Raw genomic sequence first — 22,367 nt, 5'->3', positions numbered from 1 at the left:
ATTAAAGCTGGTTGCACTTTAAAGCAGTCCTAATAGATTGGTCATGCCAGGAGTGCATGGCTGGCTAACTGCCAAGATAACCCATTAGGCTCCAGGCTCACCACAGTCTAAAGTCTGGTTTTAAATGAGAGAGAAGGGTGTCCCTGGAACCAGCATTGTAGGTCCAGGAATTTAGTCCATGTTTCGGGATTGATCAGGCACGTAACTGACTCAGACACCTCGGACATAACTCTCACATGAGACTTTCTTAATGGCCGGAATGCTTAGTTGCTCCTTTGCAGGAATATTAGAGCTGTGGACAGGTGACTCAGAATTCCTTGCCTGCAGGTAGTACTAACAACGAAAGTGAGCTGCACTCTAATGTTGTTGGGCTTCATGGTTAATGAATCCGTCTCACAATAGGAAAAGACCTGTCTCAGGGACTTAAGATTGATCTCAAGGTCAGGGTCCTCTCCTTCCCTGTAATGCCCTGGAGAGACACATCCAGCCCATTCTCCATCACTCCCTTACTTATTTCCTTCCAAACCTCAAACTCCTCGTGGACCATTATCATCATTGATCCACTCATGGACTCTCTGGTCTTACCTCCTGGTGCAATTTTTTCCCTTACTCCCACTTCCATTTCCCAACCCCACCATAGGCAATCATTCTGATGTACTTAGTATGTATCAAAGTGGGAGTTGCTGGGAAGCGGACTTGGCCCAGTGGTTAGGGTGTCCGTCTACCACATGGAAGGTCCGCGGTTCGAAGCCCGGACCTCTTGACCCGTGTGGAGCTGGCCCACGTGCAGTGCTGATGCACGCAAGGAATGCCTGCCACGCCGGGGTGTCCCCCGCGTAGGGGAGCCCCACACGCAAGGAGTGCGCCCCTTAAGGAGAGCTGCCCAGTGCAAAAGAAAGTTCAGCCTGCCCAGGAATGGCGCCGCACATATGGAGAGCTGATGTAACAAAAAGAAACAGATTCCCGTGCCACGGACAAAGAAAGAACATACAACAAATAGACACAGAGAACAGACAACCGGAGGGGAAGGGGAAAGAAATAAATAAGTAAACCTTTAAAAAAAAAAAAAAAGGGAGTTGCTGCCTTATATTTATTTTTTAATTTTCAAAATTCTATTTTTCAGATTAACATGCAGTAAAATTGGCTTTTTTGGTGTATAAGTCTATGAATTTTTTTCCTTCTCTCTTTTTTTGTTTTTGTTTTTAAGCTAACATTTTTTATTAGAACTGTTGTAGGGTTTGCAGAATTTATGCAGAAAATAGAGTTCCCTTGTATACTCTCCCCCCCCACCCCATTTTCTCTATTAACATTTTACATTAGTGTGGTACTTGTTATTTGAATTTTAACACATGTATATATTTATGTAACCATCACCACAATCAGCATGTGGAACAATTCCATCACCGCCCAAAAATCCCCTTTGTAGTCACATTCTCCTCCTGCCCCCTCCCCCACTTTGGAGGTACTGGGAATTGAACCTGGGACCTTGTACATGCCAAGCAGGCACTCAACCACTGAGCTACACCTGTACCCTCCTCCTACCCTTAACTTCTGGCAACCACTGATCTGTTCTCACTCACCATTGTTTTGTCTTTTTAACTTATCTAAATGGTTCTATATAATAGCTCATTCTGACTTTAGTTTTTTTCACCCAGCACTGTTTTTTGTTTTGTTTTAGTTTTTTAAAAAAAGCTTGGTGTAATTTTAGACTTAAAGAAAAGTTGCAGGAATAACTCAAGAATTTCTAGATATCCTCTGAATTCACTGGAATTCTCCAAATGCTAATATTTACTACCTTTGCTTTTCCCTTTTCTCTCTCTTTCCATATATATATGTATATATATACTTTTTCTCCTGAATTGTTCACATATGTAATTCAGTGCTATTAATTACATTCACAATGTTCCTTCTACATATACTAGTTGGCATTCTCCTGTAAGGAGGAACTTTCCCTTCTCCCCTATTAATTCACATATCAGTGTAGACTAATGGATTCTTTCTTTATTCAGTAGGTTATACTCCTTTACTTTCATTATTTATTCTAACACTCAAAATGTCCCAGATTTGGCTAATGAGATCCACTTCACGCTGGCTCCTGTGTCCTTCTGACACACCCCAATATTCTTCGAGCTCTTCCTTGCTTTTAGGCACAGCCAACTGTCCCAGTCTCCTCTTGCTCTTTTTCTGCCTCAGCCCTGGAATCAGCCACTTCTTCAAGGAGCCTTCATTCTTTTTGTAGAGAATGGTATTTTGAAAACAAGAACATACTCCCAGTGCTCAGCCCTGAGGGCCATCCGTGTTGCCATGTACACATCTGCTGTGCTGATGCTAACTGCAGCACAGTACTCCACGGAGTTTCTTCATCCCACTTCCATCTCTCCCTTCCTTAATGCTGGACTCTCAGGCTGTCTCCCACCCTGCCTCCACAACTATCGCTGTGAGGAACATCCTCCTACAGGGCCCTTGTGGACCTAGCAGGTATTTACATTGATTGGGGAGTGCCGAGCTCTCCAGAAAGACCACAGTTTAGATTAACACCAGGAGAGCACAAGAGTCCCTATGCTCCACAAGCAAATGGCAGGAACCAGCTTCCTGTTTTTTAGCCAACCTAATGCATGAGCTGTGATATCTCATTTGTATTATAACTTGTTTTTTTCTAATTACTAATGAGCTTGATCATCTCTTCTTAGGCTTGGTGGGCTTTGGGATTCCACTTTGGTGAATTGCCTATTCATAATAATTCTTGGCCTTTTTTCCTCCTGGGGTTCTTATGTTTTTCTTGATGATATGCAGGCATTCCTTATACATCCTGGATATTAATCATTTGCTGGTCACAAGCATTGCAGGTATCTTCTCCAAATCTGTCATCTCTCTGTTAACTTTGCCCCTGGTATCCTTCCCTCCACACCTCCCACCTCCAAGATGGCTCCCTCATCCGTTTGCTCATGTTTATGCTCATTGTTTGCTCTCCTGGTATCCTTTTTTGAACACAAGGCTTTCCCCCCCTTGTTTTGTGCAGCTTTGTCACCACTCTATTGAGTTCTTTCTTTTAGAAATGACTATGTTTGCCTATTAGCATGCGAGCCCTGCACACAACTACATACGTGTTGCAGGCCCACTACATGTTGGGCATTGTGCTATCACCAGCCATGTTCAGAGAGGTTACAAAATTGACTGATTTTTTCAGAGCTGGAGCAGGGGTTTGAATTCTGGTTTGTGAGCTTTTCCTACCATTCTGCATCTCTTGGAAGATGCATTCTGTTCCTGTAGAGCTGTGTATCAGAGTTCTATGTCTTCTCTAACAAGTCACTTAACACTCAGGTGCCCTCCCCGGCATGCTGACTTGGTGGTGAGGTGTGTGGCCCCTGCAGGAGGGTTTCACCACCTCTAGGCTGAGAAGGGAGGACCCTGAGACCCCGAGGAGGCAGGGGCACTGCCTCAGCCTGGAGGGCAGGTCTTTTTTTTAAAAAAAGATTTATTTATTTGTTTATTTATTTATCCCTGCCTCCCCCATTGTCTGCTCTCTCTGTCCATTCACTGTGTGTTCTGTGTCTGCTTGTCTTCTCTTTAGGCGGCACTGGGAATCAATCCCGGGATCTTCAGGAGTGGGAGAGAGGTGCTCAATCTCTTATGCCACTTCAGCTCCTAGTCTGCTGTGTCCCTTATTGTCTCTATTCTGTGTCTCTTTTTGTTGCATCATTTTGCTGCACCAGCTCCCTGCTTGGGCCAGCACTCCTGCTTGTGCCAGCACTCCACTTGGCGCACCTCTCTACTCGGGTCAGCTTGCTGCATGGGTCAGCTTGCCTTCACCAGGAGGCCCCAGGAATCAAACCCTGGACCTCCCATATGGTAGGCAGGAGACTAATCACTTGAGCCATACCCACTTCCTGAGAGGGCAGGTCTTAAAATAAAATGCTGTATTATTCTAGTCCTTTCTGAGAAGCTGAAATCATCACTACAAGAAGTGCTTTAGTTCCAGGAGGAGAGAGCTGTGGCAAGATCTTCCTGGTCTAACCTGGGGTTTCCAGGCAGGTTGGCCTCCTGAGCCTTTCCTGGTAGTTACAGCTGTAGGCGGGGGCAGTTTCTACAAATTTCAGCAGAGGGAGTGGAGCCAGCTGGGTAAGGAGGAAGTCTGACTTCTGCCAGGACCAAACAAAGCAGAAATTCCTCCTGGGATGTTTTTCCCCAGAGGACAAACCCTGGGGAGCCTGTTCATTGGGCTTTAAAAGCCTGTGATTCCTGGGCACTGTTGCTTTTTCCTTTCTTTCTTTTTTAACTTTTTGTTTCAAAATAATTTCAAACTTACAGGAGAGTTGAAAAAATAATACAGAAACAATGCAGAGAACTCTAGCATACTCCCCCACCAGATACCCAGATTTACCAACTGTTAACATTTTGTCATATTTGTTAAATTATTATGTATATGTATGTCATCTATTTTCTAAACATTTGAGAGTAGGTTGCATACGTCATGCTTCTCTAACACTTAATACTTCCGTGTATATTTCCTGAGAACAAGGAAACTCACTTATGTAACAACCTTAAGTTCAAAAAGCTATCAAGTTCAAGAAATTTAGCATTGATATTAAGTTTACAGCCCATATTACAGTTTTTTCATTTGTCCCAGTAATATACTTTTGGGCATTTTATCCTCCATTATTAGATCTAGTCCAGGATCATATAATGTATTTAATTACCATTGTCTCTGTAGCCTGTCTTGTTTTTTTTTCTGTTTTGCTTCTTTAAAAAATATTAATTCAGCAGTATTATTAAGATATGTTCACTTACCATATGGTCTCTCCAAAGTGTGTGATCATTGGCTTTTTGTTTTCTTGTCCACTATTTCCCATCTTAACCACTCCCAAGCAATATCTCTCCTTTTGCCAGGGCCATGTGTCTTTGTGGTTTCACTGCTGATGAAAACTTTCTCCTTAGGTCATTCCAGGACAGAAGTGTACTGTCATGCCCCAGTGCTGGGGTCTCTCAGAAGTTTCCCAGGCTCTGTCTCTACTCCCACCATCCCCCTGATTTTGGAAGCCATGACCATGTATGGTATTGAAATATACTTGGTAAGGGGTTAGATCAGTGTTGTCAAGTGAGATTTGCATTTGATGCCATCTTGGGCCAGTTGGTGGGGGCTCCCTGGAACCCAAGGTTGTGAAGATTCTGAAGCAGATATCCCCACAGGAGCAGCACTGAGAGAATGGCAGCGCCTGAGCTGTCTACTTTGTGGAAGCATCCATGCACATCAGAACCTTAAATGATTATGAAGTGAAAGGCAAGAAAGGCGTTTTTCCATGCCCAGAGTGTCCTTGAGGAACCCTCTCTGGCCTTTGGGTTCCCTCACGTGGAATCCTGGAGTTGAAACATAGTTCTCAAAGCCCCCCTGTCCCTGATCTGGCAGGATTCTTCAGGATTCAAGGTGGTAGAATCTCTTTGCTCTCTTAAGACTTAGGCCTCAGTGCCTCTGGTGACAGCATCCTGCACCGAATGACCCCCTTAAGGTTTTTCTGGTAACCTCACTACCCACATCAGGCTTTGAGCTTTGGGGTTATTCTGTCGGTGAACAAGTGGTATTTGGTGAGGAGTTTGTTTGAGATGACAATGTGAGGCTTAGAAAAGAAATACATTTTTGTTAGGAGGATAGACCATCCATTGCCACAAAGTCTCAAATTATAGTCTTTGGACTATACTGGAAGGAACTCAATTGAAGGTGGGGGATGTGCCTGTAGATCAGGAGCAGCTGCTATACCTGGAAACAAAAGGCATTTTGAGAGTCCAGAAATGAGTGTTTTTGCTCCTGCCTTGCTCGTAGACGTGTAATTAGGACAAAAATCTGTGTTCTAAAGCATCAAAGGTAAGATGGTTGGCTGCTCTGTTAGCTCAGCTTCTTAACCCTTGGTTGAACAAGTGCTGTGTAGGGCAATATACATTTGCTGACCCTTCTCGGGGCAGGAACTGTTGTAAGCACAGAAATGAATGGGACACAACCCTGCCCTCAAGGAAATGGTAGTCCACTTGGGCAACTCAATCTAGAACCAACAGACCTCACATCTGCAGTATTGACTCAGGCTTTTAAAGACTGTAATGCAGGTTTCCTAAAAGGTGTTGGGTTTATGGAGCCAGGACTGATTGGCCCCAGGGCTTGGGAAAAGCTTCAAGAGGGGATGACATTTAGTTTGAACTGTGATTGATTGCTGCTTTACCTTCTTTAAAAAAAAAACAAAAAACAAAAAAACCCAAAACTATTTTGAAACAATTTCAAATTCATAGGACAGTTGCAAAAATAATCTAAAACCCATAAAGGGAACTCTAACATACCCCAAGCCAGACACCCAGATAAACTAATTTTAACATTTTGCCACATTTTCCCTGTCATTCATATGTCATGCTCCTTGAATACAAACACTTGTATATTTCCTAAGAAGAAGGCTTATTCACTTGTACAGCCACATGAACTACAGTTAACAAGAAATTTAACATTGATATAGGAAAACGGACTTGGCCCAGTGGTTAGGGCGCCCATCTACCACATGGGAAGTCCGCAGTTCAAACCCCGGGCCTCCTTGACCTGTGTGGAGCTGGCCCATGCGCCGTGCTGATGCACGCAAGGAGTGCTGTGCCAGGCAGGGGTGTCCCCCGCATAGGGGAGCCCCACGCACAAGGAGTGTGCACCGTAAGGAGAGCCACCCAGTATGAAAGAAAGTGCAGCCTGCCCAGGAATGGCACCGCACACATGGAGAGCTGACACAACAAGATGACGCAACAAAAAGAGACACACATTCCTGTGCCACTGACAACAGCAGAAGCAGACAAACAAACAAGATGCAGCAAATAGACACAGAGAACAGACAACCGGGGTAGGGGGCGAGGGGAGAGAAATAAATAAATCTTAAAAAAAAAAAAAAAGAACAAACATTGATATAAAGCATATAGTCTATACTACAACTTTTCATATGTCCTTTTGGCCAATTTCTCCTCCATTACTAGATCCCATCCAGGATCATGTGTTATACTTGTCTTTGTATCTTTTGTTGCCTTTTTTTTTTTTTTATTGTGGAAACACAACTTTCCCATCATGATCACTCCCAAGTATAACATTCAGTGGGATTAATCACATTCACAATGTTACAGTACCCTCACCACCATCCATTACCAAAACTTTTCCATTACATTCAACAGAAGCCTCATATTCAATATGCATTAACTCCTTATTTCCCTTCCTCCCCACCCAGCTAACCTGTACTCTACTTTGTTGTCTCTATGAGTTTGCATAGTCTAGCTATTTCATAAAAGTAGACTCATACAATATTTGGCCTTTTGTGTCTGACTTATTTCACTCAACATGATGTCTTCAAAGGTCATCCTGTAGTGGCATGCATCAGAACATTTTATGACTGAATAATATTCCACTGTAGGTATATACCAGATTTTGTTTATCCATTCTTCTGCTGATGGGACATATGGATTGCTTCTATCTTTTGGCTATTGTGAGTAATGGTGTGAACACTGGTATACAAGTATTTGTCTAAGTCTGTGGTTTTTGGGGGTATATAACTAGAAGTGGATTTTAGGGTCATATGATAGTTCTATGTTAAACTTTTTGAGGAACTGCCAAACTATTTTCCACTGTGGCTGCACCATTTTACATTCCCACCAACAATGTCTGAGGGTTCCTATTTCTCCTCACTTGTCATTTTCCAGTTCTTTAATAATAGCTGTTCTAATGGGTGTAAAGTGGTATCTCATTGTGGTTTTGATTTGCATTTCTCTAATGTTGAGCATCTTTTCATCTGCTTATTGGCCATTTGTTTGGCTTCTTTGGAGAAATGTCTTTTCAAGTCCTTTGCCCATTTTTTAAATGGGTCTTTTTGTTATTGTTGTTCTTGTTGAGTTGTAGCAGTTCTTTATATATTCTGGACATAAAACCCTTATCAGATATGATTTTCAAATATTTTCTCTCATTCTATTGGTTGTCTTTTCACCTTCTTGATAATGTCTTTCGATGCACAAAAAATTTTATTTTTGATGAAGTCAGGTTATTTTTTATTTTGATGCTCATGTTTTTGGTGTCCTTTATTTTTTTGAGCAAGGAGTTTGTTTTTCCCAATGCCCCCAAATGCAGGCTTCTAAGACCAGAATTGTTCTGTTTCCTGTTGAAAAGGGGTTTCTTTCCCTGTGGCTTGGATGGTGACTTGGCAAAAAGAACACTTGGGTGTTGGGGTATTGGAATTGTGTTGTTTGTGCCTAAGATGTACCAAGTCAAGTATTAGGAATAAATTATTCCTGTTTTCTGGTCACTGAGTTATATGTTTAAAATATTTATTTTGAAAGACATTTCCTTATTGGGAAAGGGGCTTAAGGAGGGATCACCCTTCCCATCCGTGGGTTATATTTTAAAATATTTATTGTGCCGTTTTTAAGGTATACCCAAAGATATAAAGAAAAATATCATGAACACTGATTTAGGACAGTAATAATTTCCAGTACCTTTGAAGTCTTCAGGGTTAGGGTTTAAAATTCAGTGAGAAGTCGTTCTCTGTCCCATGTTTTCTCCTAGGTTTATCAAAACTGTTTTTGTTGCTTGGCTCAGGGGCAGAGAAGCAGAAAGAATAAGCTATGCATAGTCCACTCAGCTAAGATTTGTTGGCGTATTCCATGTCCCTAGCAGCCAAGGGAGTGTGTCAGGTGGACACTTACAACTCTGTGTGTCCTCCTTGAGAGGCGTTGAGGGCCCAGTGGAGGGGCTGCTTCTCTGCAAAACTGCCTCACGCTCCTCCCCAGCGCCCTTTGTGCCAGTTCTGCTTGTTCTCACCATTGTCACACACACCATAGGGGTTTGCTTTTCTGGCTGCCCCTCCCCGAGGGCGAAGACCTCTTCCAACCCCAGCTGTCCTCTGCATGCCTGGCACCACCTGGTATGTATTCACCAGATGCATGTTTGAATGGGTGAGCTGCTGTGAGTACTTAAGGGACATGGAGGAATAGCAAGAACCTACTTTGAGTCACCTGGGAAGGCTTCCTGGGATGGTGATGTTTAAGCTGAGTACAAGCAGCTGTGGAATTTAGGGATATAGACGTCCTTGGAGATCTTTAGAGAGCTTAGCATCCTGAAGGACTGAAGAGGTTTGGGATGAGCCCTGTGTAGTAGAGGGTACTTTCCTTATTTCTAATCTTACGGGGCCACAGGGAGCACCGTGAGTTCACAGGACCACAGCAAATAAGTCTTTGCCCAAGGATGCCAACTAAGGATTAAAAGTAAATTAATTTTAAAAAAAATCAATCCAGCTCTGAAATCATTGTGTAAGAGAAAAGATATTTAACATTGAAAGAGGAGGAAATACTTTATCTTGGAAGAAGGAGCTTTCCTATACATTGATTACATTTAGCTTGATGAAAAATCACCTACTTTGTTCTTACTTTTATAATTTTGCCCCAGACCAGCAAAAACATTGTCATAACCCAGCACCGGGTGGCCAAGAATTGTGTCGTAAATCATTGGCCAATCCATTGGGAAGTAATGGGGAGATGTTTCAGCCTGCTTTACAGAACTACCCTCTAAAGCTGAGGCTAGAGAGATGAACAGGTGGTTCAGCCAGCATGAAAGCATGGCAGGGATTCTGTGCTGGGGTTGGCTCTGGATTAGTGGGGCTTTTGATGGAGGGGCATGCATGTGTTTGGGTTTGTCGTGGCAGGCAAGGGAGCAATGGAATTTGTCTGAGCTGAGCTCACGCATTGACATTATTGAGTGACTTACATGCAAGGCCATGACCTGGACTCCCAGCTGAGACGCCACGTGGCAGGGCTTGAGCCAGGGGAGCCGAGGACAGGCTCACATCTGCTCATGTGCTTACGTAACCCTGCTCCCCAGCTCCCAGAGCCAAGAAAACACACAAAGCCAGCCCAGCGGGGCCGTGGTAGCACACGCCATGCGCTGCTCAGCAAGGGAGCTGCAGCCCGGCTTGTGGACTGTCATGATGTCCTCAGCCCTCTCTCTGCCTCCTCTTGTGGCCTCTCTCTCTGGCCTGGGGTGTTGGCCCTGAGCCTTGGCAGCAGGTTGTCGGGGTCCTGGGCAGAGCTGGTTACTGCCCTCCTGGAGTTTGAGCTCTCTGGATTTTCTCACTGGGTCAGAGCCAGGCGAGCAGCAGAGATGTGCAGGGCACTCAGGGAGGCATTTGGCTCCAGGGCTTTCCAATCTCAGAGGTGTGAGCCACAGCATTCTTAGAACTGTGGGGAAAGAACTGCCAGATCAGGCAAGGAGGGCTGGATTGGGAAGTTAGCGTGCTGTTGACATGCTGGAGGCAGAGGGAGAGCAGGAGAGGCTGATCAGCGATAAAGCTCTCCACAGAGCCGTCCAAGGCTGATGGAGAGCCAGGGCAGTTTTCACTTTGGTTTTGCCTCTCACTCAGCAGGGAACTCCTTGAAGACAAGGTGGTCTTATCTGCCTCTTTCCCTGCTGAGGCTGGCATACAACATGGGACACAGTAGGTGCCCAGAAAGTATTGATTGAAACAAATTGAAAGTGGCCTTGGCACATATCACAGGGTGAGTCTGCATTGTCAGGCTCCCATGGATTGTCAGCTTGCTTTCAGTACTTCCATGTATAAATGTGTGTGACCCTGTGAGTGTATGTGCCGCTGTTGAGGAGGTGGCAGCTGTTTTAATCACCACGTTGACCATACAGGTTTGTAGTCCCCATTTTGTGAAACGGGTCTCAAAAGTGAAGTGATTTGCCAAAGTCAATGGCAAAGTGAGTGGTGGAAACTGAACAGAGACCTGGGACTCCTTCCCCTCTACTCTGCCTCCTATGAGTTCAACAACCATTTGCTGAGCACCCACTGAGTGCCTTGTCCCATCTTAGGCACTGGGGCTGCAGAGACAAATAAGACACAACTGCAGTACTCTGGCAGCTCAGATAGGAGAGGCAGGGAATGGACTCATGGTGTGATCTGTGTAGTTGAAAGGACCCACTCTCCCTGAATGGGTTGGTGAAATCTTCACAGAGGAGCAGATGCTTTTATTTGGTCTTGAGAGATGACTGGGAATAAGGGGTATGTGCAGGGAAAAAAAGGGAAATGAGGTCAGTGGAACCAAATCATGGCCCTCCCCCCTCAAAGGCTTTGAGGCTTCATTCAAGTGTGTATCATGAGATAATCTGGTGTAGATTTTAATTTGCAGGTGATTACTTTGAGGGCTGTGCAGAGGTAGGCTGGCTGGTGCATGAGGAGGCAGAGTGATGGTTGTGTATTACCCAGGCAAGCTGTGAGATTAGTGAGAAAAGAAGGTGTGAGAGATATTATGGAGAGAGAATCTAAGGATTTCATGGATCAGCAGGGGGTGGGGGAAGGAGAGAGGGGACGAGAAGATGGACCATCCAGGTGTAGGCACCCACAGTTGAGTGGACATTGATATTGGTTGCTGAGGGAATCCTGAAGGAGAAGCAGTAGGCAAGGGGGAGGAGGGATAGAGAGGGTTTGGTTGGGGCAGGTCAAGTTTAAGTTGCCTGTGGGTATGTCCCAGGCACTCGGGTCAGGAGAGAGATGTGGGATGGAGAGAGAGGTTTGTGCTGAAACCAAAAGGCCTGGATGAGATTGGTCCAGGGAGAGTGAGAAGACATTGAGGAAAATGTCTGAGAGAGTAGGTAGAGAGATAGGAGGACATGTAGGTGAACAGTGTTTTGTGGTGGTCAAAACATTGACCTCTTCCATCTAGGTCATTCATTTCTTCTTGCCTACGTGTCACCTGTGCACTCTGGGGGCCAGGGAGGGTGGGAGCAAGGATTTATCAAAAGATCTTGGTTTGGGTCCCAGCTCCCTTTCTGGTTTACTGAATACTGGGTATGCTTTCTGGGAACTTAGAGATATCATCTAGTCTAATCCCTACAGTTTACAAATGGGGATACCAGTGTTCCGAGAGTGGGTAGCCCAAAGGTCACCCAGAAAGTCACTGGTGGAGCTGGACTAGGGCCCAACATCCTGTCTCCTGTCCATGACCCTTTGCCCCAAGATCACACTGCTAGAACCCCTGCAGGGGGAAAACCAGCTCACTTTCCAGCCCACAGGTGTCTCCGGGCAGGCTGGGCAGGCCAAGTATGAATTCCTGTTTTCTGGGTTGGTTTCAGAAGTTGTGAGCAGGTTGTAGTGGCAGCCCAGATGCTTCTTGTGTTCCTGAAAATGGAGTTATATTTAGCAGCATCTTCAGAACCAAAGGTGGGGGGTGGGTTGCAGATGTTGTTGGGCCCTCTGAAGTGAGAAGTGTCCAATGATGCTTCTTTCTTTCATGTTTTTCACAAGTTCACTGAGCAGGGCCTCCCAGATGACTTTGCCCAGGGTTGGGATGCTCTCTTGTGGACCTTATGGGGAAGGGATATAGTCATGAAAATATAAGTTGTAGGAGTCCTTGAGGGCGCTCCTGGCCTGAAAATCCCAAGGCTTGTGGAGATGGGAGGTCTAGCTCCCTGGTGCCTAATTGCCTAATAAGAATCACCTGGCTCCTTGTTAATTCTCCACTTAGAATCCTTCCCAAGATCTATTAATTCCAGAGGAGGGGCTTGAGATTCTGAATTTTCACTAAAAGTCTTGGACGAGTCTTTTTCTTTTTTTAGGGGGTACTGGGGATTGAACCCAGGACCTCATACACGGGAAGCAGGCGCTCAACCATTTGAGCTACATCCGCTCCCCCTTAGGTGAGTCTTATGAGCAGATAGGTAAGTTTAGGAAAAACTGGTCCGAGGTGAACTCTCACTTTAGTCCTTGGAGCATAGTGCCTGCTCAACTGAGGGCCCTCTGAGAGGGTGGGGCTGGGTCACATAGGCTGTGGTATGAGGGTTCTGTGAGGCCCCTCTTCCTCCAGGGAGGGAGGCGCCTGGCCTGTGCAGTCCCAGGGCTCGCTTTCCCTGCCCCAGAGCGCCTGATGCCTGAACTCTGCGGTGGTGAAGAGGTCAAAAGGACAAAGCCAGATTGGGGTTTACTTTTTAATTTCTGGCCTCTCACTGCAATTTAGCCGTAAGGGACATTTGTACTGGAATTTGTGGGAGCAGCTAACTAGGAGGGATTTAATTTTTTTATTTTTTATATTTTTATTATTCTTTTTTTATTATTTTTAGTTTTTAGTTTTTCCTATCTGGTTGCGTCCTAGTCTTTTTGGCGTGTCGCTTCACCACGCTGGGGGCCTGCGCCTCTCCGTGCTACACAGGTCTGGGACACCTTTTTTCTTTTTTTACCAGGAGGTCCCAGGTATTGAACCCGGGTTCTCCATATGGTAAACAGGAGCTCAATTGCTTGAGCCACAGCTGCTTCCCGGTGGGTGATTTTTATACTAGGTTTTGAAGGATGCATAGTTTACTGGAAGAGGAAAGAGGGAAGGGTATTTTTGGCAAAGGGAAAAGAGTGGACATAGGTTTGTAGGACCTGGGACTAAAGGGCCTTGTTGCCAAGGGGTTTGGCCTCACCTTAGAACTTATAAGGAGTGATATGATCACAGCTGTGCCTCAGAAGATTTATTTATTTATTTATTTTTGAGATACCGGGCCAGGAATCGAACCCCGAACCTCCTAGGTGGGAAGCTGGCCCTCACCCACTGAGCCACATCTGCTCCCCTGAGCTGGTTTTTGTTTGTGTGCTTGTTGTTTGTTTTTTTTTGTTTTTAGGAGGCACTGGGGACTGAACCCTGGATCTCCCATGTGGGAAGCAGGCGCTCATCTGCTTGAGCCACATCTGCTCCCTCTCAGAAGAATTTGACCTAATGGGATCAGGTCCTAGCATGACGGAGCTGGGTCAGCAATGGAGGGACGGTGGGAGACTTGTGTGGGGAGGGGCTGAGGAGAAGAACCCTGGGCAAGTCAGTACCTGCTGCCGGGCAGGAGGAGCAAGGGTCACAGCTTCTTTAAGGAGAGCGTGTGTACCTGGAGACAAGGGGTGCTTGAGGAGCTCCATTTTACTCAACAAAGAGGGTGGGTGCACCAGGCCTCAGGCAGTTCTCACCACCCCATCCAGGTGAATTTGGCTGAGAACTTGTGCTCATCAAGTGTTCTTGCCTCTGTTCTATTGGTTCCTCTGGCTTCACAGGCAAAGCTGAATGTGCTAGAGGAACAGTTCCCGAAGTGTGTTCCCTGACAAATTGATTCTGTGGCAAATAAGCTTGGGAAATTGTGGATTAAATAAAGTAAGGGGATTTCTTGACTGTTACATATTCTCAGAGACTTCGGAGCATGTTGTGACTTTCCAGAAGCAGGAGTTAGTATGCAGGCTCCCATCTTTATTGGACCAGGGGATGTATTTTCCCACTGAGCATCTTGTTGGGGCTAGTGTTTCATGGAACTCTCTTTGAGGAAGTCTAGTCTACAGGGGATACTGGGTGCCATGGGTTTGAGTCTTGTTTTGTCCCTCATTGTCTTTGTGTCCCTTTCTCCTGCCCTACACGAATGCCACACGAGGGGCAGTCCCCAACCCTCAGGGAGGGCACCTGCCTCTTTGCTCTACCTGTTTCTACTTAGGAGACAAGGACTTCCTTGCCTGTGTCTGGAGCTGGACCTCTTCCTGCCCACTGCTTCTCACCCGCCCCTACCTTGAAATCCACCATCCAAATCTCATCAGTTTTCCATAGAAGCCAAGTGCCCTCTTACTCATTTCTCTCACCTGGATCTCCGCTCCTACAGATGCAGAAACTATGGGGACCTCCATGCCTTCCTCCCCTTTTCACCCCCTTTGCACTGTTACTAAGCACTCTTTGTTGTTCTCTCTGGCTGTTTCTTCTCTCTCTTGCCCCTCAAGCTCCTCCGGAGTGTCTGTTTTTACCAGTGCATCGAATCCCTTCCTGAAGGGCCCTCCCTGGGACCTTCGGATTTGAGACTGAGCTCCTCACCTTGGCATTTCTGACTGCCCACCTCCCCAAAGTGCATATACATCATTCCCCAACTTAGGATAGGTTCAGAGGGAAAAAGGCACTTGTGCAAGGCCACACAGCTGAGAGTGGGGCGGAGCCAGGTCTCAACCTCATGACTTCTAAGAGGTGCTTTCTCATCCCTGATCCTTGCAACAACAATGTCAGGGAATGTGAGCAGGAATTATTATCCCCAAATCCACCTGTGGGCAGTCTGAGCATTGGTGAGCCTTGGGCAGCTGGGAATGGTTTGCCCAGAACTTAGGGGTTTCTTGGGATGCAAGACTCAGTGCTGAGGTTTTCCCGGGACGGTTGGTAACTGTGGTGCTGGCGGAGGTTATCCCCACCCCTACTGCCGTGTGAGTGCCCTCTCCATGGCCATACTGCCTCCTGGGAGGAGACATCTCCTCTGGGGCTGTGGTTCGGCCTGCTGACATGGCAGGTGGGGCCATGCGTCCCTTGCCCTACTGCTGACTTCTCCTTCCTGCCACCTCTTTAGTGGGCCCCATGCTGATTGAGTTTAACATACCCGTGGACCTGGAGCTTGTGGCGAAGCAGAACCCAGAGGTGAAGGTTGGCGGCCGCTTCTCCCCCAAGACCTGTGTCTCCCCTCACAAGGTGGCCATCATCATTCCGTTCCGGAACCGGCAGGAGCACCTCAAGTACTGGCTGTATTATTTACACCCGATTCTGCAGCGCCAGCAGCTGGACTATGGCATCTATGTTATTAATCAGGTGAGGTCTGGGAAGACGGAGAGAGGGAGGGCCTGAGCATGTGTGTGCGGGCGTGTGAGTCGGGAGGGGCGTGGGGAGCAATTCCATGAACACCGGCACTTTGCAGGGGTGGCCAACCCTACCCCTACCACCAGTCATCTTAACAGCACCCATGAGCGCCCGGTCATACAGTGAGCCTGTTGCTCTCAACTCTGTTATATTAGCCGGGGAAATTGCTGGGTGGTTTTGCTTGTTTGTTTTTTGGAAGTAGCCCTTCAGAAAAGTAAAGAGAAAAAAAGTTGACCCTAATTCTTCTAAAGAAAAGCACTGTTTCCTATCTTTAGTAGATGTCTTATTCCCTTCCCTTCCTTTCCCTTCCCTTCCCTCCCTTCCCCTCCCTTCCGTCTCCTTTCCCTTCCCTCTCCTTTCCCTTCCTATCCCCTCCTTTCCTCTCCTTTCCCCCCCTTTCTTCTCCTTTCCCTTCCTTTCCTCTCCTTTCCCTTCCTTTTCTCTCCTTTTTTCTTTTCTTTTCACACCCATTTTTATGTCAGACTTTTTGGGTAACTTTTATCTTGTCAAACTCTGCATCCTCTGTGCCCCCCGCAGGAGATGGTGTCTAGTTCAGGCCACATGTCCACCTGCCAGCCCCCAGTGAAATGTCTGGGGAGGTCTTACTCATGGCCACTTGAGTGTCACATGGACCGGGCAAAGTCTGAGAAATGAGAGCTTCTCTCTGCGTGTCTGCTCTGTGCTTGTGCCGGGCTTTAGCCCTACTTAGGAAGCTAAAGCTGAAGATGTGTCAGCCTTTATCACCACAACCTGGAGAATAAGATGAACTAAGGCTTCTTATTAAAATAACTTTGTTTATTTCTGGTTTGCTCAAAGAATATTTATTATTTCTCGGAGGGTTTAACTTTGGTATTTCACATTTATCCCAAATGCCTAAGTTCATGTCTTTACTGGTAATTTATGTAAACTGTAACCTGCAGGTACAATCACATATCTCTATGTACCAAATGGCATTGAAATCCATTTGAAGAGACAGAGTATACCCATTTCTAAGAGACCCACTGTCCGTTTCATTTTAAGATAAGCTCTGGAAGTAGCAAGTATTGTTGGTAGTCGATAGCGTCCATCAAAGCTGAAGGGCTTTGTGTGTCTTCTCTTGGACCAGAGGAAAGCTGGAACCTCAGTTCTGTTCATTGGCATTTCTGAGAGCTGTGCTGCACTAGTTGCTGCAGGGAGATGCTAAGGAACTGTAGGATAAAGGCCCATTCCTACCAATCCTGAACTTCCAACTCCACTTATGGCAAGTGGGACCTTCCCAGAGCATAAATTGATAAAATCTCAGTTAGCCTGTGATTGGATGGTGGTTACCAAATGTTTTGCAGGCTCAGAGGGGGAGAACAATGACCCTGAAGAACCAGGATCTAAACTAGATCTTAAAAACTGGGGCCTGTGGACGGGGACTTCAAGGCAGAAAGGAACCTTGCATGTTCCTGGAGATCAAGACGACCACTGGAGTAGGAAAGCAGCAGAGGAGATGGGCCAGGAGCTGGGGCTGAGTGTGACAGGTAGGGAAGAGTAGAGCAAGCCCTGTTAGGAGGGGCTGAAGCTCAAGGTAGGAGAGCGGGTGGAAGGCAGGACCTCTCAAGGCTGATTCTGAGTCCCTGGGCCAGGTGAGGTACAGGCCCAGGCTCTGAGAAAACCGCAGGCCAGATGGCCAGGCATTTGTGGGTCATCTTGGAGGAATTTTAGAGAATGTCAGCGATAACGGGTAAATGTCCTGCAAAATGCAGGCCACTTCAAGGCCAAAAAGTATTTAAGACAAAACCTGTCATTAAGGAACTTGACCAAGGCCTGTGAACACATGTTGATCATTGCAAGATTCAGGAGCCTGTTACTAAAGCAGTGCTAGTGAAGAGCCACCATCACCAGGAACCACCAGGGATAACTAAGAACAAGCCGTGACAGCCACACCTCTTTTCTTTCTCTGGCAGTTAATACACCAGTTGGTGAGTGATTTGCTGTAGGCATGATGTTGTCAGGTCATCTTCAGCAAGCATTTGATGGCTTCCCACAAATCTGCCTGCACAAATGGACACCAGTGTGCCAGAGTGACATATAGCTAGATTAACATTCGTTGAGCAAAGAGGGTAAAAGAGAGTCAGTGATGATGCTGAATTTATGAATTCAGGTGATGATGATCAAGGAAGACAGAGGGGAAGATGCTAACATGTAGATACCTTGCATGTTAGGTCACTATAAAGTCAAAACAAATACTGGGCCAGTAACATGTAGCTATCAGTTTAAATTCCTAAAACAATTTATTTAGATAGTCCCTAGGCATCAAACAACAGATTTCCAGCTCTTCACTCCTGCCCTCCCCAGTCCAAGCTGGCAGAACAGCCCAGCCAAGCGGCTGGACCAGTGGCACCGCTGCGCCAGCCAACAGTGGGCACATCCTCTGCCGGTGTTGCTCCCAGAGTGCTGCTCCTACAGTGTGTTCTCCAAAACAGAGATCTGCCACCGAATAAATGGGAGAAGCTCTGGGCTAAACAACATGAAGCAGTTCCCATTTGCAGAAGTAATCAGCACATGGTCCTGAGTGGGTCTGAGCAGAGAAGTGTTTTCTAAGAATCATCTCAAGTGATGAATTTTCTGTAAATCACACTTTGGGGAGAGCAGGCCTAAACACCTCCTCCCCAGCACTTCCTTATTTCCCTGGGATACCAGGAACTCCCGCCTGCTCCCTGTTGCTGTTGTCTTTTCCCACTTGCAGCTTAATTAATACAATGTCAGAAATATTTTTAGTTTTTCAAACATATAGACATTTTTAAAAAGTCTTGTCAGTGTCATAGTTTCATTTTTTCATATATATTTGCCTCTTCCAGAAGTTAGCCAATGACCTTAGATTATTCTTTTCCTTCTTTCTCCTTCTCCTCCAACTAATCTTACTTCTGCTCCAACTCCACTCTATTTCTTTGGGGGATTTAAGTATGGTCTGAGTTTCCAGATAAGCAAGTCAAGAGGAAACATGAAGTCTGCCCCACCTGTTTGCAGTAAAGAATATTGTCTGCATTGCATCCTAAAGAAATTAGAATGAAGTGGTAATAGGAGACTCAAACCTTGAGAAGAAAGAGGAGGAAGGAGAAAGATGGAACCACACCCCATCTGCAAATCAAGAACTTCCTGTGTTCTGTGTGTTATGGTTATCTTCTAGAAGAGGAAGAAAGGAACATTGTAGTATCTAGCTTTGCCTTTTACGCACTGTTTGTTGGACAAATAAACTTTATGAGGTCATAGATATCTATTCCCCCCCCCCCCCCCACTTTCCCTGTCCCAAAGGCAGAAACTCTAAAGATTAGAGAGGATAAAGAAGAGTCTCTGAGATGATCTCTAGTCCAGTGGGTCCCAAGCAGGGTTTTACCAGCAGAACCTTCTCCTGCCCCAGGAACTGCTACATAAACTCCTCTCCACCCTTTTACAGCCGATCACAATGGTCCCACCTCCTTAGCTTCCCCTTTAGTACTTGCTGGGATTTGAAAACCTCTACTCCAATTCACAGGTGAGGAAACTGAGCCTCAGAGAGGAGAAGCGACGGGTGGCAAGTCCCATAAGTCACGGCAGGGCCATGGTTCAAAGCCCAGCCCCTGACTCCCAAGCTGAGTGCCCTCTCACCACAGCACAGTCATTACACTTGAACCTTTAGCCCTTCCTCAGAGTGCTCCTCAGAGTTGTGTATCCAGGCCCACTCAGCCACTTCTCAGCTCAGTGACCTAATCATTTCAGGGCCAGGAAGGGGTTTAGAACCTACCTCACGGAGCTGTGAAGTACTTCCCACGTAGGGAGCCCTCAGGAAAGTTAGCTGTTACTGTTAGGATTTGATTCTTTCTTCTCTAACCCCCAGCTTTTCAGCCTGTTTTCTTTCCCTGTGCTAGGGCGATAAACTCTTTATTGCTCTCCCTGCTTCCTGCCTCCCCTTCCCCCCCCCCCCAAAATCAGGAGCCTTCCTGCCATTTGTTGTGGCCTCTAGGGTCAGAGGATAATGGCATAAAGCCTGAGACCCATCAGGTGACAGAATCTCAGGGCACTTGGCACTCTGTCATGCTGCCAGCTTCTTCAGACAGGGCTGTGTCTCGGGCTCCACGTGCAGGGGTGAGCTCACACATGTATTTGTGGCTCATATATGCTCTTAACCACCCCTTTTGGTTTAGGCCTCTCCAGTCACCCTGACATCTCACGGAAAGTGTGGATGTGGGGGGAGAGGCTTTACCAGCTGACATGGAGAAGAACAAAGGTCTCCTCCATCCTTCTTCCTGCCCTACCCCACCAGGATCTCAGCATGTCCAGCCTCTTGGAGCCCAGGGTGGGTGCTGCTCTGAGGCATAGACATCCTGCCCCGTGTCCAGCACCAAGACCTCAGTCCAGGGTTGGACCACGGGATATCATAGCAAATAGGGAGATGTACCCAGCACTTCCTCATACCAGAAAAGGAGACTGTAAAACCACCCTGGGTGAGGGGGCTGGCAGGTTACCACCTGGCAGCACTCGCCCTGAATAAAGAGATGCAGGATGTTTGTGGGATTAACCATCATAAAAAGCACTACAAGGCTGAGGAATGCAGGCCCAGCTGGTTGGGTGGGTTTGCAGCAACCACAGAGACCTTTGCCCAGCAGGCACCCAGGGCTGGCATCCTCAACTCCACCTGTGTACCCTCTGGCTCAGATCAGTCAGATCAGTCACATCTTTTTGAATCGGACCTTGCCACTCCCACTCTTTAAACCCTTCAGTATATCCCTGCTGCCCGCAGACAAGGGCCTGAATGATTTGCCACCCTGAGCTTGGCTTCAGAGCCTCCCTGTGGTCCATGCCTGACCTGCCTTCAGCCTCGTCCTCCTCCCTCCCTTCACACACTGCTTGGAGGTCATCGCCACACTCTCCAGCATCACCCAGACACCCTCCCGTCCTGTGCCTTTGCTTATCTGTCCCCTCTGCCTCACATGCCTTCCTTTCTCTCCCCTGCTTACTCTGTCTTTTTGGCCAGCATTCCAGCACAGCCCCCAGCCCCAGCCTCTTTAGCTCTGTGAAGACTCCTCCTTCCTGCCGCCTCCAGGCCACCTAGCGCTTCCTAGCCAGGGATGATGATGATTTCTGTAGGCCCCCAATTCGCTCAGGTCTGCCTCCCTGACCATGCTTGTGAAGTCAGTACATTCTCAGTCAGAGGTTGAAGCAAGGAGCATCTCCCTGTATAAACAGGCTGCCTGTTTTATACTCACTCTCACAACCCCTGGCTCCCGGTTCTCTGTCTGGGTCTGTGCATCTTGGAAGTAAAGTCTCCTTTCCAGTCAGGCCAGGTCAGGGCCCTGCCCCAGGGCCTCTCCCCCAAACTTCCTGCTTGTTGGTGGATGATGGGTGACTTCCCTTTTCATGAAAATGCAGAAAACCTACCCTGTGGTTATTAGTGATCCTAAAACTCGTCAACGGCAAACGGGCAGGGCATTCTCATGGTCGGAAGGAAGGCTTACAAAGCAAGCAGCCTGCTCAGGGTCCCATGATGCCAGGTGGCAGGCCTGGGATTTGGCTGGGTCAGCCAAGACCCGATTAATACCTTACCTTGCCACTTTCACCCCCTGCACACTCGGCTGCACACACGTGCTTATGCTGCGAGTCCCACATGAGGAAACAGCAGCTTTTGAGTGACAGCCTCAAAACCTTCAGTGGCGGTGGGGGGGTGGGGTCCCCCAATTGTCATGACAACAGATAAACCCTAACCGGAATGGCTTAAGGAAAGCCAAGAGAGGACCCAGCTAGCTGCCCTGAGGAGTCTTCGTCTGCCCTTGAATTCCCAAACGCCTTCCTTTTCATCAGTGCGCTGTTAGGGGGACATCATGAGGTGGTTCCAGGCTGCTTGCCCCAAGACCGCATGTGGGCAGGTTTGGAGACAGGCTCTTGTACCCTCCGTGTGTGAGGGCGTGTCACCACATCCCAGCAGCTGCTCTCTGTCAAGGGCCAGGCAGCTGGTTCCTCCATGAGGCTAAGACCAGTTGGAGTGAAGCAGACTCACGTGTCACCTGTTACTGAGGACGGCTGCCTTGGCCTGTGGCCTCCTGGGTTGGTTCCAGTCTTGGTCACCTCTGTTTCCACCCTCCTTCCCCGAGTGCCTTGATTGATGGGTGTGGGAATAGGGGCTTAGGCTCTGGAGGGAAAGGGTGGGTCCTTCCTGGGAGCCAGGATGGGGAAGGGTGGGGGCTGCCTCAGTGATGGGGTGTTTCCTTTGCTGTGTGCTCCCCGCCCCCCATCACTGCCTCTCTCCATCCTCCTGGGGAATGTGTTGAAACATTTACAGGTACTCCCAGAGCCCGGAAACTGCCTCGCTGGACCTTGTTCCAGGAAAGGCCATTTTTTCTCTGCTCACTTTTGACTGGGTGGCAAGGAGTGACAGTTTATTAGGGATGTGCCTCTGCCTGGAGCAGGGGTGGTCAGGACGGGCCCCTCTTCCTTTGCAGCCTTGACATTTGCCTCTTTTCCTGACCCCTCTCCCTTGCATCCATCCTTCTCTTTTTTCTTCTTTTTTTTCCTTCTAGTGGGGCCTTTTGCCTTTACTTGTTAATCCTGTTTCTAGCAAAGCAAGCTGAAGGAGGACTTCCTCTCTGTGATTTGCTTCTTACTCTCCACCTACCTTCTCTTCTACACCCTCCACTTCCTATAAAGAAAGAGAGAAACAGAGGAGTGCCGACTAACTGCTGCCGCCTCCACCACCACCGCCGCCG

At 47.2% G+C, this 22,367-nt stretch overlaps 1 protein-coding gene across 1 annotated transcript in view; it reads left to right on the top strand.

Annotated features, from left to right (window-relative positions):
• B4GALT1 (beta-1,4-galactosyltransferase 1) overlaps positions 1-22,367 on the top strand; it is a 58,030-nt gene that overhangs the window by 21,666 nt on the left and 13,997 nt on the right. The window contains exon 2 of the mRNA XM_004478192.5: positions 15,380-15,615. Coding sequence (XP_004478249.2) covers positions 15,380-15,615 — 236 coding nt within the window. The remainder of the gene's footprint in view (positions 1-15,379; positions 15,616-22,367) is intronic.

This window comes from Dasypus novemcinctus, chromosome 8 (genome assembly GCF_030445035.2).
Source record: "Dasypus novemcinctus isolate mDasNov1 chromosome 8, mDasNov1.1.hap2, whole genome shotgun sequence".
Lineage (NCBI taxonomy): Eukaryota > Metazoa > Chordata > Mammalia > Cingulata > Dasypodidae > Dasypus > Dasypus novemcinctus.
This window is presented reverse-complemented; position numbering and strand designations above follow the sequence as displayed.